This window comes from Macrobrachium nipponense, chromosome 30 (genome assembly GCF_015104395.2).
Source record: "Macrobrachium nipponense isolate FS-2020 chromosome 30, ASM1510439v2, whole genome shotgun sequence".
Taxonomy (NCBI): Eukaryota; Metazoa; Arthropoda; class Malacostraca; order Decapoda; family Palaemonidae; genus Macrobrachium; species Macrobrachium nipponense.
The window spans coordinates 36,074,481-36,101,634 of NC_087218.1; the positions used below are offsets into that span (position 1 = coordinate 36,074,481).

Sequence of the window (27,154 nt, forward strand, 5' to 3'; positions counted from 1 at the left end):
GCACTACCCTTAAAAACTCCAAAGGGCAACTCATCCTCGACCCTGTTACTGCGGCTCCTACCAACACCAACATAACAGTGTCCCAGTGCCTCTTGAGTGCCACACACTCATTTCACAGTCGAAAAATCGTCTGTTTACGGAACGCGACGGCAACACACGGACATGTTATTCGTTATCTAGAGGCTCGAGATATTTCATGGCGGGCTGAAACTAAGAACTCGTATCTTATCTCCCGGAGGAGGGGTAAAAAATTAAATGAGGCTTATAGACTTCGTCCGTGTTTAGTGAGAGTCTGGGAAGAGGAGAGCGTTGAGAGGTATTGTGACTAACTACACACTACACAGTACACAGTTCGCTGTTCAGAGGAGAGCGATGTCACTCGATATCAACATCGTGGTTTTAGGTAAGGCCTAAGTTATAATTACTTACGAGTTTCATGTATTGCGCAGAAATACAAACATGATACAGACTAAGTCAGAAGTTTGCTTTTAACTCCTTCAAAGGGCATGCGTTTTACTAAGTGTCCATCCCAAGGTCATTCAGTTACAAGTAAACAAAACGATACGCAGAGGGCATCATTGTGAATTGTTTGTCTTATGACGTTTTAGTTGTGCTTCACGTTGTAAGAGCGAAATCCACGCATAACACGACTTGCATGATTGAGATTTTAGTCTAAAACACTTAACAATGTGTTCCTTGTTTACTTATTAAGTAGGTGAGATAATCATTCGTATCCTGTTCTTCGTATGTGAAAGCTTCATACACACATGACAGTCAAGTTGAATGGTGCAAGAAAGTCTTTCTCTTAGATTTAAGATATTAATTCACCTGGCAGTTTTCAAAAGTGACTTTCGAAGCGTGTGTTTGTGTATGTGTGGGTCATCCTGTATAAGTTGCCAGCCGCGCCATAATTATTCCTTTTGGTAGGCCTACGGTGACTATGATTGACCCGACAAACGAGAATTAAGATATTTTTAAGGTCATAAAGAGGTCATGTTATGTCATTTTATGTTTAAAATGACCATGATTAAAATAAGAATTATGTTAAAAGTTTAGATGTAAAAAAGTAAAAATATATATTTTTTCACATATATATATATATATATATATATATATATATATATATATATATATATATAATATATATGTGTGTGTGTGTGTGTGTGTGTGGTGTGTGTGTGTGCACTTTTATTGAATAATTTTATTATGACTTCTAGACTTGGCTTAAATAAATATCGCTTTGCCAATCATTTTGAAGTGCCATTCTGTGTTTTAATTTTTCACATTCTACATTTATTATCTAATAAGATATCGAATCGCATTATCTAACTAGTTATCTAATTATACCCTCAAGTAATAATGTGGATGGGCTAGATATATTACTCACAAAAACAGCCATAAGTAGTAATGTAACTTCACAAATCCAAATTTTGTTGCAGCTGACGATATAACTTAACAGGCCATTCAGTTGGTAATCCATGCGAGTACAAATACTTAAATTAAGTTATATAAGAGAAAAACATACGAACGATAAATTAATCGTCAATACTTTTAAGTATTCGTTTTTACACAGAGAGGGAACACCTGTCTATATAATAGGCCTAGGCTTCACTGTCATTTTTCTAAACTTCCTCAGATGCAAGTAAACTGGCTACAGATTTACGTGACACGAAAGCCACAGACCAGCTTCTTTCATTGTCGTAGTTCGTCTGGGTATAAATCCTGCTTCGGGTACTGGTGACAGTTAGGTGACTCTCTCTCTCTCTCTCTCTCTCTCTCTCTCTCTCTCTCTCTCTCTCTCTCTCTCTCTCTCTCTTTTTCTGCGAGTACAGTAATGTCATTAGGGGATCCCACATTGCTGACTGCTTCATCACCATTTAGCCTTGCCTGAAGGTTTATCCCTACGAAACGACGATCCAGGTTGTCGATTAGCAAAGTCTAGAGTATAGGTCTAGAGAATACTCTAGACCTTGGTCCCTCGTAAGCTAGAACCTCTCCAGATCGTTTCATTGTATTATGGTAAAGCGAGAAGCGGTGCTTCCAACGTGGTGTGGCCGTTGGCTGAAAAAGAAATGTTTGTTGTTGACGAGTGCACAGTGTCTCCCTCTTCCAGCCCGAGGACAAAATCTTTCTTCCTAAAGTCCTCAGGAATGTTGGCAAACGCTTGATCAAACTTTCCAGCATGACTTTCAGAAAATTCCAGGGGAGAGAGCTGCGTATTGTTATATCCTTATTTCGCCGGTACACTCAGAGAAAGTTGACGATTTGCATTTTACACAAACATGCACATTATGACCTTTGTGACCTGATGACTTTGCTGTGCAATTATAAGCTTAATAAACTTTCCAAATAATGATTGTCGCACTAAAAGAAATCTTCTGGTAAGGCTGTAGAGCTTTTAATAAAAATTGTCGAGTCATTTTTGACACCTGGGTGGTTTAACTTTTGCTGGTGCGTACCAGCTGGAACCCTAGCCTTAAGTGTGATCGGGTTTATAAGGCCTGGTGTGAACCTCTGGACTCTGGACTAAGCCCAAGCAACCGAGACCGAAGCACATTACAACTCATCGGCCTAGTATATATCGAAGCTGAAGCAAAAGGTTTCTAGTTGCTGACGCTCTGTCATTTGTCTTAACATGAAAATGGTTTCTGCCTGAAGGCAACTTTCGGCAAAAATACTTCTAATGTTTCAACCGTTGAACTCCTCAGCAGAAACTGCCGAATCAGTGTTGATTATTATGCGAAATTTGAAAGCTCCTCCTCCTGACGTTTAAAAAGAAAAGCTTCGGTGAAGTCGCTATCAGTCAAACGGTACATCCCACTCGGTTTAGTTATCATTTACCTCATCTGAATCCTGCTGTTCACCTCCGTTTATCTCCCGACACACTTGATAAGCTTTCATTTTGATTTTTGTAACAGGTTCTAATCAAGTATTAACCTTCTCCCCGATATTTTAAGTAGTCGAATCTTAAAAACTTCAGGAGAACTGACATGTCATTGTGAATAATCATGTACTCAGGCGATAAGCCAGAGGACTTTGTCCAGAGGATCATACACTTAAAATCTCTCTCTTTCTCTCTCTCTCAGGTGGCTGTGGCTTCCTGGGACAACACGTTGTAGCAGAGCTCCTGACGGAGAAGGAGAGGCTGACTAAGGAACCCAGGAACGGAACAGAGAAGGGAGAGAAACCGTGGTCCATCCAAGGCATCAAAGTGTTGGATGTCAAGGCGCATAACGAGGACCTGTTAACAGGTACTGCTGCAGGCGGCGGCTCTCTTGCATTTATGCATTAAGAATGGTTACATAGGTAAACGGGAGGAAATAAAGAAAACTGGAAGAGATAAAGAACACGGGAGGACATATGTGTTGCAGAGCATACTCTATCATATATTGTGATTCATATACAAGTCTCGACAACTCCGAAATATTTAGTATAAGCTTCCCAATATAACTTTTTAAAAAATTAATACCTTGATATTATTTTAGAATAAATGCCATGACGTAGCTCTATGTAAGCAGCACAATCAATCTAAATACCGAAAAAAAGTACAACTGAGGTGCTACAGTAACACAATTTTCCTGACTCAGGAACCCCATACATAATTTTCTTGACACAGTAACCCCATACATAATTTTCTTGACACAGTAACACCATACATAATTTAGAGACAGTAACCCCATTTATAATTTTCTGACAGCAACCCCATACATAATTTTCTTGACACAGTAACCTCAAACATAATTTAGACATAGTAACCCTATACATAATTTAGACAGTAACCCCATGCATAATTTTCTTGACACAGTAACCCCATACATAATTTTCTTGACACAGTAACCCCATACATAATTTAGACAGTAACCGCATGCATAATTTTCTTAGACACTGTAACCCCATACATAATTTTCTTGACACAGTAACCCCATACATAATTTTCTTGACTCAGTAACCCCATACATAATTTTCTTGACACAGTAACCCCATACATAATTTTCTTGACACAGTAACCCCATACATAATTTTCTTGACACAGTAACCCCATACATAATTTAGACATATTAACCCCATACATAATTTAGACAGTAACCTTATGCATAATTTTCTTGGCACAGTAACCCCATACATAATTTTCTTGACACAGTAACCCCATACATAATTTTCTTGACACAGTAACCCCATACATAATTTTCTTGACACAGTAACCCCATACATATTTTCTTGACACAGTAACCCCATACATAATTTTCTTGACACAGTAACCCCATACATTATTTTCTTGACACAGTAATCATAACATAACTAATTTTTCTTGACACGTAACCCCACCCCATACTAATTTTCTTGACACAGTAACCCATACATAATTTTCTTCACACAGTAACCCCATTAACATAATTTTAATTGACAGGGTACAGTCAAACCCCTGCATAACCCCATTTTCTTAATTTTCTTGACACAGTAACCCCATACATAATTTTCATGACACAGTAACCACATACATAATTTTCAGTTTTCCCTTTGACACAGTCACCCCCCATACAGAATCAATTTTCTTGACACAGTAACCCCATGCATAATTTTCCATGACACAGTAACCACATACACAGTTTTCCTGACACAGCAACCCCATACATAATTTTCTTGACACAGTAACCCCATACATTAATTTTCTTGACACAGTAACCTCATACATAATTTTATTGACTCAGTAACCCCATGCATAATTTTCTTGACACAGTAACCCCATGCATAATTTTCCTTGGCACAGTAACCACATACACAGTTTTCCTGACACAGCAACCCCCATACATAATTTTGGCACATTAACCCTATTCACCATTTTCTTGCCACAGTAACCCCATTCACATTTTTTTTTACACAGTAACCCAGTTCATAATTTTCCTGACACAAAAACCCCATACATAATTTTCCTGACACAGTAACCCCATACTACATAATTTTGACACAGTAACCCCATTCACAATTTTCTTGCCACGCTAACCCCACTCCCAATTTCCTTCCAAGCCCAAAGGCAAGACGCCCAGTGTGTGACCTACGAAACCTGTGACATCAGAGACTTCGGTGACCTGAAGGAGAAGCTCAGAGGGGCTTCGGTTGTGGTCAACTGCGCCGTTGTCTCTCCGAACTTCCTCAAGGAGGACCTGGGATGTGGAGAGCACATGCGTCGTGTCAATGTTGAGGGTAAGGTCAGTTATTAAGAAGTTGGGATGGGCCGTTTTTGTATAACACGTATAAACCATCGTTCCCAATTTAGTGGAGCTTCACACATACGCCGATGCCTTTACAATCGGCTTCCATGAATACTAGTTTTCATAGTAATGCAATAATGATAAAATTGCTCTAATATTTATGTATATATATAGTACAAAATAGATACGCTAATTTCACTTATTTCCACGGTTTTGTGAAAATCTTATACCCAGTTTGTAGGGTAAACACATACCAATTGGCAACAGTGGTATAAACGGATAGACAACATGTATACTAGCTGTACTATCTCTCTTCTTGTCTGTCTATCTAATCTTTCTCTCTATCTGTAATTTAAGAAATATATCATAGTTTTACCAGACCACTTAGCTGATTAAATGGTTCTCCTAGGGCTGGCCTGAAGTTTTAAGATTTTTTGTACGTGGCTAGGAACCAATTGGTTTCTTAGCAACGGGACCTACAGCTTATTGAGGGATCTGAACCACATTATATTGAGAAATGAATTTCTAATCACCAGAAAATTATTTCCTCCGATTTCCCACTGGGCAGCTGCGGAACCCACTCGTCCAATGAGGAACTGTACCTAACTGTAATGCCTACTGTGCACTACGTGAGGTACACTGACGGCGTTACTAAAACCATTTTTCCCCTTCTTTAAATTTCTCACCCAGGTACCAAGAACATCGTCAAAGCCTGTCAGGAGCTCGGGGTCCTGGCCCTGGTCCACACCAGCTCCACGTGCGTCAAGATGGGCGGGAAGCGCCTCATCGAACACACGGAGAGCCTTTCTCCCGAGGTGTCCGAGGACGACCTTGTCCTCGGGGATTACGCTCGAGGACGCCTCGAGGCCGAGCGGGTGGTCCTCGAAGCGAGCGGGACTGTGTCCCCTAACGGTGAGGAGGTTAATTTTGTCAATGAAGCATTTCCCTTTTTAAAACTACGATAACGATTATTATTATTATTATTATTATTATTATTATTATTATTATTATTATTATTATTATTATTAAAAGTAATTGCTGCCTCAGTTGCGTTAATTTGATAAAGGTTCTTCTCTATTTTTCTAATTATTGTTTTCTCATTGTTGCTTAAAACTGGTGAGCAACAATAAGAAAACAATAACTAGAAAAAGCAATTACTTTTTAATAAAACATGTTTAAAAGAGGATTTACTTCCAACATGACAATATCACTATTACTCAGGCACGAAATTGAGGACCATAGCGCTCAGGCCACCGATCATCTACGGTGAGGGGGACACTAGTTTCGTGCCCTTAATCTACACCCTGGCGAAGACTGCGGGCAACAAGTTGCCTTCCATCGGCAGTCCTGGAGCTTTCACGCAAGCAGCCTATGCTGGTAAGTTCCGACCAAAATCAGAATTGATAAAACCAAAGTCCACCTTCCTAGTTGTCGGCTCGATAACGCGTGTTTGTTTGCTTGCTAATTTTAAGTAAATACAGGCTTTTTAAAACCAAGATTAACCTTCCTAGCTTTCGACTCGATAACGCGTGTTTGTTTGCTTGCTAATTTTAAGTAAATACAGGCTTATAAGATTAACCTTCTAGCTTTCGACTCGATAACGCGTGCTTTAATTTTAAGTAAATACACTTTGATTAATTCATAAAACATAAGCGACGTCGTAGAATGTATGTGGCTTTCTATTTACATGTAAATAAAACTGACTCGCGCTCATACGGTTATAGTATTTAGAATGATATATCCCTTTGTATACGTGTGCTTGAAAGGGTAGCATATGAGTTATACTAGTATTGAAAGTGATAATAATTTTTGGTTAAGTAAAGTTATAAAATAGATCTCTAAACCCAACTATACAGTGAAGGTAGGGGAAGCACACCAACAGGTCAAGGAACTCATATTTATTAAGTTGCAACGTTTCGAAGCCAACCAGCAGGCCTCATTTTCAAGCTAAAAAATAACAATATCTAATTAGTACAATAGAATTAAGCTACAATATTAAAATACACAATGTAAGGTACAATGAAACAATCATAGTTAAAAATACAAATAAGGACCAACCGTTGAGTTTGAAGACAGAGGAAGGACTAACAAAAAACGTTAACAGTTCATGAGAGGTAAAGAGGTGTAAACGTGGCATGGGTGTTCAGTGAGTGGACCAGGTTTTTAATAAACAATGATTTATTAATTGCTAAAACCTTATGATTGGAAGCTTTGCCCAAAACCTCAAAGTCCTTGTACTGAATAGAATACCTACATTTATCGGTTTGTTCCCTTATGTTGGAAAATTCGGGAGTCGAAAGCTTAGTGCCAGTTCTATAGCTGACAGCTTTATGACTGTCGATTCGGACCTTAAGTAACCTATGTGTCGATCCAGTATAGGTTCCTCGATTACATCGAGGACAAGTAAATTTGTAAATAACACATGAGGTCATCAATGGATCCAAACGGTCCTTGAAGCTGAAAAGGCTACCGATATTCAATGGGTTTGTGGGTATAATTTTGGTTTTCATGGCAGGGAGATGACCAGATATTAAAGCCTGGAGTTCCTTACAAAAAGTTGTATTGTGAATAAAAGGAAGGTTGGCATAGAAAGGTAATTTAGGAACGTGAGGAGTAGGATGACGTGGAACAAAAATATTATTTAAAAATTTGGAGGCATGCTTAAAGAACAACTGGGTGGGAAAGAAGTTGCTGTTAAAATATTTTTGCAAGAACGTGACTTCATTGTGAAAAGATTGCCAACTGTATTTTAAGATTAATGCCTTATTAACCATGCTTCACCGAGTCTTTGCTTTGTCTACCAGTTGGCAATCTTTTCACAATGAAGTCACGTTCTTGCAAAAATATTTTAACAACAACTTCTTTCCCACCCAGTTGTTCTTTAAGCATGTCTCCAAATTTTTAAATAATATTTTTGTTCCACGTCATCCTACTCCTCACGTTCCTAAATTACCTTTCTATGCCAACCTTCCTTTTATTCACAATACAACTTTTTATGAGGAACTCCACGCTTTAATATCTGGTCATCTCCCTGCCATGAAAACCAAAATTATACCCACAAACCCATTGCATATCGGTAGCCTTTTCAGCTTCAAGGACCGTTTGGATCCATTGATGACCTTATGTGTTATTTACAAATTTAATTGTCCTCGATGTAATCGAGGAACCTATATTGGATCAGACACTATATAGGTTATTTAAGGTCCGAATCGACAGTCATAGAGCTGTCAGCTATAGAACTGGCACTAAGCTTTCGAATCTTTCGAATCCCGAATTTTCCAACATAAGGGAACAAACCGATAAATGTAGGTATTCTATTCAGTACCAGGACTTTGAGGTTTTGGGCAGAGCTTCCAGTCAAAAGGTTTTAGCAATTAATGAATCATTGTTTATTAAAAAACTGGCCCCCCTCACTGAACACCCATGCCACGTCTACACCTCTTTACCTCTCGTGAACTGTTAACGTTTTTTGTTAGTCCTTCCTCTGTCTTCAAACTCAACGGTTGGTCCTTATTTGTATTTTTAAGTGTGATTGTTTCATTGTACCTTACATTGTGTATTTTAATATTGTAGCTTAATTTTATTGTACTAATTAGATAGTTACTTTTTAGCTTGAAACTGAGGCCTGCTGGTTGGCTTCGAAACGTTACAACTTAAAAAATGCAAGTTCCTTGTCCTGTTGTTGTGCTCCCCTTGCCTTCACTGCGTGTATATATATATATAATATATATATATATATATATATATATATATATATATATATATATATATACATGGACCCGTGTTGGCCTAATTCCAATCTAATGTGACCCCACCACCCAGCAAGCATAATTCAAGGTTAGGTTGCTGATGCAACACGGCCACTAGTAGATTAGATAATCTTTATATCATCCCCGGCTAATTATAGAATACTATCTTAACCTCCTTGATGCAAGCAAACGGTTAAGAATGCTTTGAAAGATTAGTGTGTCATTACCTGGTAACATTTTGCTTGCAAACTCAAAGACACAATTTTGGAGCATAATGGATGTTCAACTAACAAGAAAAAAAAAAAAAAGTTATAAAAATGTTTGGTGACGTAATAAAGTCCATTACTGTTCTTCTTTGTGGAATATCCGTGCATTCTTAACTCCAAAATTCAATGAATCGTCATTTTCAGAAAATTTCGTGTACAGACGACTAAGCACAATTGAAGGTTTCCTTTATTGTATTATAATATTATAAAGACGAAATATCAGACCAACGATTTAGTGATGATATCCTAGAATATGAAAACTGAAGCCAGTTTTACATCGAGTTCTATTTTCACTTAAGCCTACAACTTGTAACTTTATCCGTTTCCGACAACTTCAGTTTTAAGTCTGAATTTAGAGGTAAGACTACACTGATTTCCGTAATTGCGATTTACGTGAATTCCCATCCGTCCTAAGCCGGTAGGGGCGTACCTACTGCCAGAAGTAAACCTCACGCAGTGCACTGCAGGCATTATTTGAATGTTCTTTGCAGTGTCCCTTCGTCCCATAGCTGCAGCCCTTCGTTGTTTTTTTTTTTTTTTTTTTTTTTGCTCTATCTCCGTTCGTATTCACTTTCTTCCATTTTGCTTTCCACCCTCTCCTAGCAATTGTTTCAACATTATTTTTTAGCTCTGTATGACATCACAGGTCCCAGCGCTAGGCCTTTAGTATAGAAATTTATATTCAAATACAAACCCTCTTTTTATCATCCACTTCAGGCAACGTGGCAGTAGCCTACGCCCGCGCCATCAACCACCTCTTGACAGACGAAGGCAGGTCAGAGCTACATACCTGCAACGGCCTGCCTGTCTACATCACAGACGACACGCCCCCAAACAACCTCGTCGACCTGGCCAGCCCATTCCTGGAGCACGCCCATCTCCAACCTTCCTCCAGGGACTCGTACTGGGCCATTTCTCTCTCCCTCTATTGGGCCGATCTGGTCGACGGCCTTAAGACGAGAATGGGATTGACCGCGGGCGGGCAGGGACAGGCGTTGCCCATTTGGACTCTCCACCAATTTGCCCGGACCATTTCGGTCGTCAGTCGGATGAGGGCCGAATTATGTCTCGGGTACTCGCCTGCCTACTCGTGGGAGCAATCTCTGAAGAGGTCCAACTTGTACTACAGTCGCTACCTGAACTGAAAGAAGTATAAATGTTAGTGTTGTAAGGTTGGGTTGAATGAAATGTCGGATGTATCTTAGGTTTCATAGGTGGTTAAACAATCATTTGCTATAGTCATTAACGCTTTGATTAGGTAAAAAGAAAATGTTACTGTTAAGGCCTGTCCACACGACCGGGCCTGATCGGTGTGCTCCAGGGTTGACGGGCAAATTCTGGCGGACTTATCCGTGAATGTTGTCCACACGGGTGAGGCGATGGAGGAGAGGTGGGCGTGCCCGACGATGCCAGTAGTGTGTTCAGTGCGGTACGATAAACATGGTGCCTACCGCAAAGAAGAAGATAGTGTAGCATGATAATTGCTTTGTGCGTGATGAAAAAGAAAAGAATATGGTGCAAATAATGGCTCAGTAAAAGAAATGTATATGGTTCACGTACGTCTGCCAGGGTCGAAGCTCAAGCCATCGGGTACCACCATGGTGATTTTGCTACAAGACCCATCGGGCAATTTGACGGTTTGCCCGTCAAGTGTGCCCGTTAGAGGGGAAGTCCGCCGATCAGGCCCGATCGTGTGGACAGGCCTTTAGGAGACTGAACGGTGCTTTTTTGGCTTATCTACGCGTCACCTAGTCAGAGGTGCTAGTACTAAACAGGGCGGAGGCTCCTTGGGGCACCGTGTTTAGTACTAATCCCTCGGGGATCAAAGTATTATATACACCCATTTGTATACTGTGTGGTTGAGAAATTATATCAATAAACGATATTTAGTAACAAATGCTACGTCCAATGGAGCTCCCGCCATGTTTAGTACTAGTATCTCATAGTAGGTGATGCGCAGATGAGCCAAAGTAGAACCGACTGTAGTACTACTTTATCTATCAACGCGGAATAAAGACAATAATTCATTAAAATATGGGGAATTTGGCAAACGTGCATTTCTGAATCGCAGCTGAATATCAAAATATATTTAAAGAATAAAAATTGTTTTCTGGAACTAATCATCCCTAGTTCTATAGGTTTGTTGTATAGCTTTATCCAATATATTACCTTATTTAGAAAGGAGCGTTGCACAGCTAAGCTTTCAGCGGATCTTTCCTAGTTAGTGACCCCCACGAGTTTTAACCTTGTCTGTGTCCACCCTTGCGAGGTGTTTAGTACATGCCAGTTGGGGATTACCGTACAAACAAACAAAACACACTTAAATGGAAAGACATTGACCTACTAAAAATACGTCCTAGACAGCTGCCCTCTTGAGGGTCACTATCTACTCAAGTGCCCCTCCAGCGAAGCCTGGGAACTTCCTGGACTCTTGGTTCAATTTTCTTGGCATTTCGACGCATCATGAAACAGTCAAGTGTATCAAGTTCAGCTTAATGTCCAGCAAAACCCAAATTTAAAGAAAATGATTGATGCTTCCAAATTACTTTTAAATAATTACACTATCCCTCTATTCTGTGGTTTTGATTCCAGCTACTGTCCCTCTCAAGAACTGCAGCCCTGTATAAAAGAAACTAAACTACAAAATAGTAATTGGCCTTCAGTAATGCAGATATTTACTACTTAAGTACAGACAGTCATTCACGCGCGAAACGATGTTTTCTGTTAAAACTTTAATTCCAGGACCACACGAAGTCAGGACTAGTAAAGAATCTTCTGACAGAGTGAAAGAAGAGATCAAATGGAGAAATTAATATATAGATAGGTTAGAATCACATTTTAAATTTTGCTCTAACCATGATTTTAATTTTAATCTGTCGTCACTCTAGATCAGTAGTATTGTTATTAGGATTCTACCTATGTAGATTAAATACCAGATATGTAATGAAGATAGACATCATGAAGACTGCTGCGAATACGTAGTTGATCATTCTCCAAATTTAAGTTTTGTGAAAATTATTTAATTGTATAGAGACAATCCAAACCATTATCTTACTGTAGGCATTAAGCGTGTTTACAGTATCCCTTCGGCTCCTAACTGCAACCTTTTTTTGTTTTACTGTACCTCCTTTCGTATCCTCTTTCTGACTGACCACTCTATAGCAATGGCTTTATATTGCAACTGCGGGGTTTTCCTCCTCTTACACATTTCAAACCTTTTCCTTTCAATTCAGTCTATCTGCTGTTTTGGCTGAAGGAATTGCACTTTATTACTCATTGCTGCAGAATCTAGGTATGTTCAAATACACGTCCTTCTGTCAGTTGTCACTTGCAAAGCCCTCTTCTTCTCAAGGCCAGATCATTTAAAAAAAATAAATAAATAAATAAATCAATAAAAAGGGGTCTTTAGAAAAAGGCTTTAGGCTGAAAGTAAGAAGAGCCTCGCAAAACTCCGATTTTATTATGCAAAGGTCCGTTTTTAAACGGATTGATTGTCCTTTTCGATAGTTTTCATTCACAGTATACTCTGCTTCTTTATTGGTGTTGCAAATAGTTGTAATATGTTTGGAAGCATACAGAACAACTAAAGGGGCTTAACATATTAAGTGTGACTACCTGTTACTTCAGGAGTAAATAACCAATTTTCTGAAGTTTAATTTGTCTAGTAATTAAAAATCACAATTTTAGGCCAACATTGATAACACTAAGTGTCATTTCGCTTGCATTGTTTCATGTCATACCAGTAACTTTAAAATTTTGAGCTTTGTAAGAATACGCAATTAAGTTACTCCATACTTAACATTGAAGCTTTAGAAAGCCTTTAGACAGATTAACATCAAAATACAGTACAACAGCATATACAAATAACACCAGGAAGCTTCCCAAGTCACAAAATGAAAGGTCCCATACCACCACTTTCAGGAACGGCTTTCATACCCAATTCTTAATTCGGTATTACTGACAGTATCAGATACTCTGGCAAAACCTTGTGTACTTCAACATTCAGGGTGTTAGTTCAACAAACATCTGATTGAAACTTACAAATACTCTACGACAACAAAAAAAAGTTACAGAAGGGAAGCAAGATCTCAAAAATTTAGGGTTAACGAAACTGAGGTAATTTTTATTTTCATTAATAGGTTGGACTTTACATATTCGCAACATTCTTTTATCTCTGTTACATTCTTAACAGGAACAAAAAATCTATCAGTTGTCAGTATACATTCTATGGTCATACATATCAGCTTGAACACAAAGCTTACTTTCCCAAATGAAAAATTGAAGACAAAAGTTCTTACTACATGGGAAACTAACACTTTCGCCAACATATGCCTACATCAACTAACAGTTGAGAATTCTTGGATTCACTTATTAAAAAGTTATAGCAGCCTCACACTAAAGTGAAAAGTACCTCAACAAAGACTTTTCTTATTTAGTAAACATACGCAAAACCAATTAAAATTCTTCACAACTTAAAATAAAGTCTGTTTTAAAGTAGCATCAAATTGCCACCGAGCTATATAAATATATATATATATATATATAGTCAGACTTGAGTACACTATCTGGACTACACCTAACCTGCCTACTCATTTCAACTTTCGGCAGTTCGCTAAAATATCCGCCTAAAATGCCTACACACTTCTGTTTTCGGCAGTCCCCAATCCCTGTATTAATCCTGCGATGTTCAATGCAATCGCTAATAAAAAAAAAACAGCTGGAAGAGAAAAATCCAATAACAACATGGCAGTAAAATTGTAACATTTCCAATAAAATAGTGTATAGCTAGTAAGGATTCCTTAAACATTAAGTTTTAACTAAAGATAACCAATAAAGTCCGGTTCATTTGAGACTTCTTAAGTGACTAGTGTCATTGCGTTGCGTTCAACATAATCTTGAAACTGACTAGCCTTTTTATTATTAATAAACTAGATGCTACTGCCTTGCGCAATTAATTCAAGCCTGAGCGCTAGTGGAACTACCTACTCATTTCAACTTTGGGATAGAACCACTATTGGAATGTTAATATCTTGGATGGTCAACACTACATCTATCAACTAAAGCTAAACTAAGAAGCTAGTCAAAATCGACAAAGTCGGTTAAGCTGCAAAATTTGAAGAACCTCCATTCTGGAAATTTACAATACTGATTTACATTTTCTTCGTAACAAGACGTTCGTCAGTTCGGTAGTACTAAGCAGGTAAGAATTAAAATAGTCTCGTCCAACCAAATGGAGGAAATGCTCAACGGAGATGTCCCAATGGAGGATCAAACTTCCCCTCCATCCATTACGTCAAGAGGACAGACCTGCAAGGAAAAAAATCCTTGTAAAAAAAAATTTAACTAAAAAGGTACAAAACTACAAGCACTCCCACAGACGAAGTATATTAGAAATAACCATGTAAATGAAAAGCTTAAATGTGTGCTACCACAAATGTCGAAATAGAATACCACACACACACACACAAAATCGAAACAAACTAATTTGACGCTAATAATAATATGAACGTTACTTACTAACAGCCAAAATTTATTGACACTCCTGTTGAAACAATCTTCGAGTTACAAAATGTAAATAAAACACAAACATACAAGTTACCTCACACATTCGCCAATAAAACATATTAGCCAATAAATTAAATATAGACAATGCACTTACCTGTGGAGCCCAAACCACAGTTTTCCTTCTATTTCAGACTGTCTCATTTAAATCCCCAATACCCAACACAACTTCGTGAGTTGGACGCAAGGACTATAAAACTCAAATTATATATAATATTTGCCAACAGATGTCACTACGGTAATCTATATATGTCCTTGCCCTTTTTTTGATGGCTGCAACGCTATTTATTCACCAAAATTAAGACATATGGAAAGTACTTTTCAATTCGAAATTGAAATACGAATTTTAGTAATGTGTATAGATTACCGGAATGAATAATGAGAGCATACAAATAATGATTGCGTATGAATTTTGATATATGGGTCGACATGAATAGTATTTCCGTCAAAGTAACTGATGAAAACGCATCATAATGAATGACTTGTTAAAATCTCTAAGAACTAACGAAGGGACAAATTTAGGATACTCACCATGAATACATATAATAGCTGAGCTTATGTTCAAGTTAAAAACAGTAACGAAAGGTTATTCATCCAAATCTCAAACCCTTATCTCTCAGCGTCCCATTTCCTGACTTTTCGACTCTCAAGAAGCACCGTGAATAGTAACATGATGCCAGGTTCATGATAAATAACGATTAAAATTACGTGTTCATTGCCAGACAGATGACAGCAAAATCTAGTTTATCTAGATCTTGGATGACAGCCGGACCAGTTACCGATAAAGTTCGTTCACTTGGCAAAATGCCAATCGATTGATCTTCATTGGGCGTCATGAGCACCAGCTGTGTTAAGCCTGTCATGGTCTATAGCTAACGCGAGATAGAGGCGTCATTTGACTCATTTAACTAAATAAAACACACGTAACTCTGTCGTATCCTTATAGAACATCCGGGAGATGTCTAATGAGCTTTATACAGTATATCTCCGCCAAAGGCTTCCGTGCAGGTGTGCATAGGTCTAGCAAAGGTCCGCACAAGTGTGCGTGATTGCTGGTGGTGCGAATAGCTTTAATTTCAAGGCATTCGCTGGTCTGCTTCCACAAGGAAAAGACGATTCTTGAGCCGTCTATTCAACCGAGAGTGGTTAGTATCCCTAAGTTAACCGATACCTTCAAAACCTGATAAATTAGACAAACTTGACGTACTCGAGCATTCTCTGGAAATTTGCAGCCAACATCTTTAATGAGAACCGTTTTCTACACAGCACTGAACTGGCTTCTTCTTCTTTTTCTTCTCCAGAACATGCCACTGCACAAGAACATCGCCGCTGTTTTCCTCATTGGAGTCTTGGTGCCTATAATCATTACCAAGGTTAGTGGCGAGTTTATTTCATCATCTGGGATGGGATTGCTCTTCTATTACTCTCATCTGTACTGGCTACAACCCACAACAGTGCTTGATTCACTCATGAATCGAATACAAGCCCTCTTCCTGGTGAGACGAGCCAAGGAAACCTTGAGACTAGCATCCTAGCCACTGAACTGCTAGTCTAAACAACTGCACCTTCTGTAGTGACTAAACACTTATGATAACAATGAATTTCAATTGTTAATTTGATATCAATCTTATATGATTAATCTTTTCCTCATATTGTCGCAGGTTCTGGGAGAGAATGAATTAGGAATTGACAAAGGCACTGTCGGAAGCTATTCATCAGTGGGGCTGATGTTCGCCAAGTCCCGAAATTATGGTAATATCTTTCAGTGTTACTTTTTCTTATAAGGTCATTCGTACCTTTGTTTAATTTATTCATATACTCCAGAGATTTATCATCGGCGACCTTTGTTTTTATTACTCCATTTCATTATACAGTAAAATAACAACTATCTGTTGCAAATGATACACTTGGGTTACATGTAATGTCTCTCTGAAAGTAAAAAACAAGAAATAATTTTCTACAATTTATAGAACTTCTTTAAGTTTCTTAATTTTAAACATATTGCTGTCCCACCAATTCAGGAATTAGATATCTAAAGAAATCCTAAGTGCGATTTTAAAAGTAGCTTTATGAAACACTCATACTCTTCAATAATATTCGATGAAATGAGAAGATTTTGCTGCAAATAAGGATTAATCATGTTTTGTGATGTGTTAAATGTATTAGATATGGAATAAATTATTTGCAAACAATCTGTGAGAATGAAGATTCTTGACGAGTGACAGTAATTATAATGGTAAGGCTATGATGAATATAATCCACAATGAAATAATGTTCACATACCTTAGATAATTTACGAAGAAACCGTAACAAACTGGAACTTCTATCGTTTATTTCAACAGGGGGTGAAATGGAGGAGTTATTTAGTATCCCACTGAGAGAGAAGATGAGAATGAAGGAACTGGATTTAAAATAATGGTCATGTTTTGAGGACTTTGAAGCACGAAATAACGAAACAGAATGTGAAATCTGAAGCTGTAGTTTGGTTCAATAATTATTCGTGTACAGATGACCTACATTTATTCGTACAACGTCTGCAAACTGGACCTATATACTACGAATTCGATTAAAAAGCAAAGCATTGTAGTGCCTTTTTGAATTCCCTCATGTCGTTTTTACGTTTTTTATGCATTAAATTGCCTAAATCTCCTGGTATTAAGGCAAGATTCCAGCTGGAACAATAAAGTAAGTGAGCTATTGATCAATTTATAAAAGAGTAGCTGAAAACATCCAACATTATTTAGTTTAGGCTTAATAAAAATGAAGAATTACGTTTTCTGTGAAAGCATCTTATGCCAGTCACGTTTTCTATTATTTACATTTCTTGATTCTGCTCAATCAAAGCTATAATTAATATTACTAATAATGAGTTCTGTTTAATCTCGTTGGATATTATAGGAATGCTTAAATTTTGTATAGTGAACATTTTCAACTGACTACTGTGCCGTTTCTGTAAGTGACATTAGGTAATTATAATTCCAATATGACACATAAGTACAATATTTTGTAGCTACTTAAGATTTTATATACAAAAATAGATCGTGAATCATTATAAAAAGGAAAAATTACTAATTGTCGAAGACTTTGGGTGCACCAACACACCAAATTACGTTATCTCGAAGATAGAATTTCATAACAAAAACTGTGTTCGTAATTCTCTCACCTTCTTGTACAACACCAATCACGATACTCACACATTGTACAATCATACATATAATAATTCAATATGAAACAAACGAACCAAAATGAATAAAAACAGGACCACAATTCGTGAAGACAATAAGATTTTTGTTGGACCCAAGAAAATTTTGGTCGCACTTCTTTCAGCTTCTCTTGAAAACACCAGTCCCGATACCCACATAGAATACGATTTATCTAATTAGAATTAGGGTATACAATATTTCCCTAACAAACAAACAAACAAAATTAATGAAAACATGTCTAAACTGCGTAAAAATGTATAAGGATTTGTAACGGCTCCTTGATCAACTAAGATCTCAAGATGCGCTGACAAATTCAAGAAGAAGAATCTCCTCCCGTCCTTTCTGTGAGAGAAGATCTCTACGTTCGTCGTACACGTGTGATCACCACAAATATTCACGTAAATATTATCTAGTTGTGTTCTGTTTTCGCCTTTTATCGTTTAGCAGCCGTGTTAAACGAAGGCTGCAGGATATTTTGGTATAGGAAATAAGCTTGAATGTACTTGAGTGCGTATAACTGCAAAAGTTCAGGCTGGGTACCCATTTTTGACTTGGAGCTACAAGCTACCGTAGGTTACGAGTTTCTGCAAGCCATTTATGCAGGATCATTGTTTGCTATTTCGAAGCCTAATTGTCAAATTATTGACCTGCAGGACCTAATTAACCTTTATGAATACTAGTTCCCACTTCCCAGGACCTGCCCTATGCTATGATAGGCTCAATATGACCGAGACCTATAGTACTAATATTCAGGTGCCAAGCGTACTATCCTCATTACTAACGTAGCCAAAGAATACTTATATTTTTTATAGAAATATTTTATTGCAGAAATGGTTATGACCTTATGGGTATTAGGTATTACAATGTACTTAATACTGTGGTAAAGTATCATAGCCTATTAGGATAGGGTAGTACCGAGTGGCCAGCCTCAACCGTAGCGCGACCACCTTCCCGAAAAACTACTTTAACACTCTTGTAACCCAGGATAGACAGTCAGGAGTTAGCGGCCGTCGAAGCAACGTCTCGAAACCTCTTCTTTCCTCTCGAAGTAAGCTTTTTCTCCCAACACAAATTAAGGCCTTAATTTTCGATTTTCGGGAAGGTGGTCCCATTATGGTAGAGGCTGGCCATTTGGTGTAGCAGCCACCTCGCTCGGAACGCAGCCACTTCCCAAAAAAGTGCTTGAATTATGGGTGATTCTATAGGAAATGGACTTTTAAAAAGTAGTTACCTAGAGTTATGGAGAATAGTGTATAGAATTCTTAGATACTAGTCATTAAGTGAGGAAATGCTTATTAGTCCTAAAAAACGCACTTTAAAATGTAAAAACTCAGGAAAAAACAAAGTCGAGGGAGCTCCATCTCTCACCAAGTCAACTACAGACTGACGTCTATTTAATGATACTGAAGCATAAAGTGGTATTTTAGCATTTTAAGCTGTTTAACACATAGAAGTAATATTTGAGAGCGACCTTTTGTGCCCCCATTAAGAAGTACTGGGAACTTTAGAAAAAATCCTGTCTGGTAACGAAAGTGTGTGATAATGAAATTGTCCTATTTTGGTCGGGTAAGTGTATCATCAGGTGTAATTTAGAATGAAGAAGAAGTTATCTTCTATGGTGTTCTGCAGGTTACGCACTATACTGTTTTTTTCCATCTGTCCATCCGCCTGTGGTGTTTTTGTATGGTAACACTGCGTCCCGGGGTTTAGATAGTTACATTCAGCTTACATTAAACGATTATAATAATATCCTATTTCGAATATTAACGGTGTAATTCGCATACAGTAAATTATTGAAACACTTCAGTTGCAAATGTACACCCAGATATCCTTTTATTTACCTAAAACTTACACATAGCGTAACTATCCAAAGCCCAGGACGCAGTGTTACCATACAAAAACACCTCAGGCGGATGGACAGATGGAAAAAACAGTATAGTATTACCTCTTTTATTACTATACTTAAACGAGGGTCTCTCTCTCTCTCTCTCTCTCTCTCTCTCTCTCTCTTCTCTCTCTCTCTCTCTCTCTCTCCTTCATAAACAAATAATAGAATTGCAGCTGACAGGAGCAGCGACAAATTCCCCACCTCTTCCTTTAAAAGAAAAAAATGTACAGAATAAAAGCTTTCTGGGTGTTCAGTTATGACAGCCTTGTTTCTTTTTGCACATCAAATTCTAACATTAGCCTATTTTAGTTTACAGTTTGATAACAGTGCATAGCAGCATAATTTGCATTTATACTGAAATTATCAGGATGTATGTGACAAACTTCACTTCAATACATTTGTTAGATTATGGGTGTTTTCATATTGAAGTTGTAAGTAGAATTAATTGTGGTAGAAATTATCCTAAGGCCAATGCAATTATGGGTGTTTTCATATTGAAGTTGTAAGTAAAATTAATTGTGGTAGAAATTATCCTAAGGCCAATGCTGTAATAGGGTTACTTATGGCTTTGACAACTTTTTTTACCATATAGCTTATTCATAGGAAAACATAGTATGGGTACTGATTTATTCATTCTTAATCTGTTGTATCATGGATTAATCTGCTGTGCAGAAAACTTTAACAAAATTTTATGCTTATATACCTATGCACGAGGCATACACTTACACGTGGCATATACTTTGGCTCTTCAACAGTATATTATACACCCCTGCACAAACTGCCATTCACCTCTTATGTATGTTGCTTATGCTCTCACGCTTTGTGGATATTATGGCCCTTGTTTTCAGCTACCTTTATTTACCATTAGTATTGCACATACTATCCTAGTTCTTCCTTTCCACCCTCCTTCTAACACTCCCAAGTTATATATAAATTTTTTTTTTTTTTCACCAATGTGTTTTCAACCAATTTGTCCACATGAGCTTGCCATTGTTAAACATTAATCCATGCTTTCATTTTGCTATTTCCCAACTTTTTCTGTCCCTACATTTTTTACCACCTTTGAATGATCATATGCCATGTATATTCTGCAAACAATTACGCAACTTAACATGTTTATATTATGAGGTACTGTAGTACGTACTGTAAGAGTGCTTTACTTCATGAAGGTCTGTTGCTCAATTTGTTGCCTACCACCCACCATTTGACCTCGCAATGAGATGTTGAAAAAAAAATATACGTAGGGGTATACTTTACATGTGGTTTATAATGTGAAATTAATACAAGATACTTTGACTTACAGAATGCGTCACGTGGCCGCATACCTGCTTGCCTTGATGAGTGGCAAAGAAGTCACAGCAGGTGCCATCAAAGATATCTTGGGAAGCGTTGGTGTAGAAGCAGACGAGAAACAGTTGGATGTTCTCTTGAAAAATTTTGCAGGCAAGAATGTAAATGACCTCATTTCCCTTGGTAAGTGTAGCGCTTGGCAACCATCTCAGGTAGTGCAAAATACGATACGAACTAAGTTACAGCCATGAAGGAAAAATGAAATACTGAGATGCTAAGTACTTTAGTTTTATTACCAAGACATGGTATAAGTCCTATGGGTACACAAGAAGGTTCAAGGTCACAGATAGTTTAATATGGACTTTCAGTTTTTTGAGATAATGTAATGTTGACATGTAATTTTCTCAGATAGTTTAATATGCACTTGTAATTTTCATTAGTCGTAGTGTAATGTTGAATATTGCAATACACCCCCTGAACACCTGAACTAGCCCTGGTCACTTACCAGCCCGAACCATCATTTATTAAAAATTTACCAAATCTTTGGTTAAAATAAACGATCAGTGTTGCCAATCTCCTGGCAAACACCCTCGTTACCTAGTTACCAGCCCACCGCTAGTAGCCCTGCCTCACGGGCCGGTCACACCTGCCCTCTCACGTCAATCACTTATCGTTCGCGGTGGAGTACAGATGTATCCACAGCGAACTCCTTTTTGGTCTTGCACGGCCTTCATTTGCACCTTTGATTTGATTGAATTTGGTGACGAATTACGCATCCCTTTGGATTACGGTTAGGATTGCTCTTAATACCTTGTCATTAGACATTGATTCTGCAAAGGAAGAAACAACACAGACTACGACAACGACTACTGCATCCTCGGCCACGGACCATCACAGAAAACGACGAGCGGGAGTTCAACAACGTATCGTCTTTGCCAACAATGCAAGAAAAGGATGAGTACCCTATGACACGATAGTCATTCCTTATGCGTAAATGTAGGCCTGTTCAATATAATGTAAAGACCAGATGTTTGGAATGTCAGGAGTGGTCTTTGGACAGATGTTAGGGTATCTCAACATAGGAAAGGTCTCGTATTAAGAAGTAACTGTAGGCAGGAAGAGACTAACGTAGATCAAGATAAAGACTTAGAGACAGTGCTCTTTAAGAGACTTGAGAGTACGCTGACATCGAGTATGACATCTCTGTTACCGATTTTATGTCAAGATTATGTGAGGATAGATCGAGCAATAGGGATACTGAAATTACTAATCGTTCTGTTCCAGCTCCCCTGCCTGTTCCAGAATCAGCCCTAACCGGTGCTGGGGGTTATGGGGATCCGCAAGCCCCACGGGCAGGATCCGCCGTCCCCCCTGGCGCGGAGCAGGGAGTGTTGGCAGCAGATTCCCCTTCCCTCGTGATATCTCTGTTACCGATTTTAGGTCAAGATTGTGTGAGGATAGATCGAGCAATAGGGATACTGAAATTACTAATCGTTCTTTTCCAGCTCCCCTGCCTGTTCCAGAATCAGCCCTAACGGTGCTGGGGGTTATGGGGATCCGCAAGCCCACGGGCAGGATCCGCCGTCCCCCCTGGCGCGGAGCAGGCAGTGTTGCAGCAGATTCCCCCTTCCCTCGATGTGTAAGTTCTCAGGATAAAAACTTAGGTCATATAAGACGAGTAGGGATAATAGGCTACATAGTGTTTAGTTTAGGAAGAGAAGTGCAGGCTTCTTCGGGTCGGTTTTCTATTAAAAGTAGTAGTTTTTAGAGGCACAGTGTCCTTAGAGCATCTTTAGGCTTTTTCCTGCTTCGAGTTCCTTGCATCAGAAGCTTTTTAGGCCAGGGTTGGTCTTTCAGATATGCTCCTTCGTCTTTAAGGTTACTTTCCTCTATGTATACGATACGATAATTGTTAATATCAACTAATTCTCCGTTCAATGCATATTGACTTACGATATTCAGTATGAAGAGAAATCGAATAAAATTAACTACGGTTAGCCTATGTGTTCACGATGATATATCGTATGCATATTCAGTAGCCTAGCCTAACCTAAAGTATTCGCTGTACAACATATCGGTAGTTATTTTTATATTGGCTAACGCTGTAGGCTTAAGGCATTCTTGACTTCGGATATTCAATACAGGTGTAATTGAAAACGAACGAGAATCCGATCTGAGGATAATTAATATGAATGTAATCGAACAGAATGAAGATCGGATTCTGTCCGACTAAAGCATTATAATTGTATTAGGTGTATCATCATCATTGGCGTAGTATAAACACTAAACTCGGCAGTCATTCACGCTGGAATCAGCGGATGACGAATACGGGTTTGCGTCGCCGTATCCATCTCATTCTCTCCTGATTGACTAAAATGACTACGTAACAACACTCTCACTTATGCCAAGTTTGTACAAACGTCTTAAAGGAGACGTGTCTTCAACTATGTTGACATTTAATATAGTCATTGAGGTATCTATCTTGGGGCATATAATCAGATGTCAGATATAAGGAATTTGTATGTATGACTCTTCATACGTTTAACAGACTATTGCCGTCAGTATTTACATTGAGCTTATGTCAATTACAGTTACAAATTATTACCAGTCGTATTTATCAAATTACAATGACAACTGAAATTAAATATTAGGCCTAATAAAGTTAATTAATTTATTTAAACCTAAATATTATTTTTATTACTTTTTAATTAAATTATAATTACACTAGCTTGTCGTCAAACAGCACTATTGTAAGGAGGTGTGGTTTAGACAGACAAGGATGCCGGCTAGTCTATTTTTTTTTTTTTTCTCCTCCTTGGCTTCAGATTCAACCATATCACTTGGTCTCGGCTAATGTTTTTGTCCTTAGTTAGCATATTAATGAATATCTGGATACTTAACTTATGTAACGAAGTCATACTGTTCGTCTTACGATGTAATTTAAGACCAAAATTTGACTGATACGTCTCTGGAAGCTAGTTTTTCCCTCGGGTTAGATGGCGTTAAATTTAGGATTCCGTTCGTTTTTCACTCGTTTTCATAGGTATTACGAACCTTACACTTTATATACGTTATTAATCCTTTGTCTGTGTGAAAACAACAGTAATGAGCTCTTTCATGCTATTAGTTTCTTTTACCACGGCTGCGTTGGATTCATACATAAGCTCGGGATTCTTCGTCCAGGTGCTGATGAACGTAATTTTGCCTTATTAGCTTCAGCTTGCATTTATAACATGAATACAGTAATTACCGTCCCACGCGGTATGAATACAATAACGGATGTTGCTATCGGATTCGATTACTGTCACACGCTGATCAATACAATAAAGTGATGTTGTTATAGGAGTCGATCGCATTAGCAACAAGTTCTCGTTCGGGTTGTTCATAGCTGTACGGAGTTTATACGAGTATATCGTTAAGATATCCCTTTTTAACTTGCTGCAATTTGCGGAGGTGGAGATATTAGACGATCGTAATTTCTCTCTCTCTCTCTCTCTCTCTCTCTCTACTCTCTCTCTCTCTCTCTCTCTCTCTCTCTCTCTCTCTGTCTTTTCCTGTTTTATCTCTCTCTCTCTTTTCCTGATTTTATATTCTCTCTTTATCCTAGACGATTGTTTCTCTCTCTCTCTCTCTCTCTCTCTCTCCTCCCTCCCTTCTCTCTCCTCTCTCTCTCTCTCTCTCGTCTCTCTCATCTCTGCTCATCTTCCTCTCCCATCTTCTCTCTCCTCTCTCTCTCCTCTCTCTCACTCCTGATTTCATATTCCTCTCCATATTCTCTCATCCTATTTTCCACGCTCTCCTAACACTGGACTCATTGTGCAACAGAGGTTTTTCTTTCCTTCACACCTTTTCCAAACTTTCTCAATTTCCCTTCAGCGGCTGACTGACCTCATAGGTCCCAATACTCGGCCTTTGGCCTAAATTCTATTTTTAAACCCAACATCTGCTGTCTGAGTTAGTATTAGAGTAGGGTGCGAATATTCGGAATATGTATAAGGTATTCATGATATGATATATCACAAGAGGATTTTAAGTATTAGGAAAGATAGGTAAAGGAACATGTCTGGGTCTATCTGAGGGTATTCTTCCAAGTGCCAACCAGGCAGAGTACAGACAGGCAGGTACAACACTACAAGAGAGGAACATCACTACGATCGACGACACCGTTGTCTCCTCCGTACATGAGAGGCCTAAGGCCACATGGGAGGTCTTCAGTTTCCCTCCATACATGAGAGGGCCGAGAGCCACATGGGAGGTCTTCAGATTCCTCCATACATGAGAGGCCGAGAGCCACATGGGAGGTCTTCAGATTCCCTCCATACATGAGAGGCCGAGAGCCACATGGGAGGTCTTCAGTTTTTCCTCTACTCAGGTGAGGCACATAGCCAGCTGAGAGGAAACAGGTTTGTATCCCTTCCGCACTCAATGAGTTTTGACCTTAGGGTAGAGGTGCAGGGAGTTTTTTTCCCTCCACTATGGCAGGCCTAGAAGGCCACACATGGGAGATTAGCTTGGACGAGTGACAAATGAACTTGAGACTGACTCGCGTACTCAATTATATTGACTGACAACTAGTACAGTGGTGTCGGGCAGATTGATTCCCCACCTCCAAATTAATAAGTTGTTAATCGGGCTAGTTCAGGTGTTCAGGGGTGTATTGCAATATGAAGTTTTTATTAGTAAAACTAATATTGTAATACCTACCTGAACACCTGAATGATTCCCACCCTCCTCCCCTCTCTCATACAGAGTTATTGAGTTATGATTGACGTGAGAGGGCAGGTGTGACCGGCCCGTGAGGCAGGGCTACTAGCGGTGGGCTGGTAACTAGGTAACGAGGGTGTTTGCCAGGAGATTGGCAACACTGATCGTTTATTTTAACCAAAGATTTGGTAAATTTTTAATAAAGAATGATTGGTTCGGGCTGGTAAGGTGACCAGGGCGGCTAGTTCAGGTGTTCAGGTAGGTATTACAATATTAGTTTTACAATAAAAACTTCATTTTCTCGGATAGTTTAACATGGATGTGTAATTGTCATTAGTTCTGAAGATTTGAGGACTGGTTAAGTTACTTTTCAAGTGTCTTACCAAACATTTTGCTTTGCAGGAGCCACCATGTTGTCGTCAATGCCTGCTGGAGGTATTGCCGCGGTGGTGGTGGTGGTGGTGCCGGAGGTGCTCCTGCTGCTGGTGGTGGTGGAGCTGCTGCTGCTGCTGAGGAAAAGGAAGAAAAGAAGGAAGAACCTGAAGAAGAGTCTGATGATGACATGGGCTTCGGTCTTTTCGATTAAGAAATAAATTTTCTTTAGTATTTTGTTGTCTATTTCTCCACTGACTTTTATTTAAAAAAAAAAAAAAAAAAAAAAAAAAAAAAAAAAAAAAAAAAAAAAAAAAAAATCTGTTCAGTAAATGCATACATTTGTAAAGAATTATGGATGATTGCCGATCCAGTCCATGACATATTTTTGAACTTTGATAAAGTCAGACGTAACACTAGATCACAAATTACTGTGTAAGGAATGCCTTGTTATACAATTCCTCAAACTCTTGGAACAGGGAAGAGGACGGTGGTTCTTTCATACCAAATTAAAGTTGGCAATCGCTAAAGAGAAGATTGATGTGGAAGCAACTCATAGAAACAAGGATTTGTCAAATGGAAGAAAAAAAAAAATTTTTGGTGAGCCAACCTGAGTTTTCAGTAGCAAACTACCTCGGCGTATATTTACTGATGTCTTAAGTAGATGAGAGAACAGTTTGTATTTATTGAGGTGTTTTTGGGCAAGCTTGAGTCTGTGTTGGCTGCCTTTGGGAAGTATTTAAGTGTGTGTAAGCTAGGTAAATTTAATGCAAAGGTATTTAACAGAAAAGAAAAAAAGTAATTTGCTAAGTAAGAGTTACAACGTACAAGAAGAAAGGGTCATGATTTTCTCTTGTACTTTGTATATAATATATCTGCTCTGTAAATATTGTTTCCAAAGATCCATGTA

General features: G+C 38.4%; 2 protein-coding genes across 2 annotated transcripts; both read left to right on the forward strand.

The window, feature by feature from the left end:
• Window positions 1-17,370, forward strand: LOC135202439 (3 beta-hydroxysteroid dehydrogenase/Delta 5-->4-isomerase-like). Its single transcript, XM_064231835.1, has 9 exons — window positions 1-403; window positions 3,087-3,251; window positions 5,026-5,202; window positions 5,901-6,122; window positions 6,432-6,587; window positions 9,943-15,932; window positions 16,089-16,160; window positions 16,449-16,539; window positions 17,130-17,370. The coding sequence occupies exons 1-6, from the start codon at window positions 373-375 to the stop codon at window positions 10,368-10,370; spliced, it is 1,179 nt and encodes a 392-aa protein (XP_064087905.1). The 5' UTR covers window positions 1-372; the 3' UTR covers window positions 10,371-15,932; window positions 16,089-16,160; window positions 16,449-16,539; window positions 17,130-17,370.
• Window positions 17,371-18,230: 860 nt separating this feature from the next.
• LOC135202440 (large ribosomal subunit protein P2-like) lies at window positions 18,231-26,478 on the forward strand. The gene is given in 4 exon segments (XM_064231836.1): window positions 18,231-18,388; window positions 21,182-21,351; window positions 26,275-26,303; window positions 26,306-26,478. Coding segments are annotated over 3 exon segments (351 nt in total). The 5' UTR covers window positions 18,231-18,388; window position 21,182; the 3' UTR covers window positions 26,459-26,478.
• The last annotated feature ends 676 nt before the right edge of the window (window positions 26,479-27,154 follow it).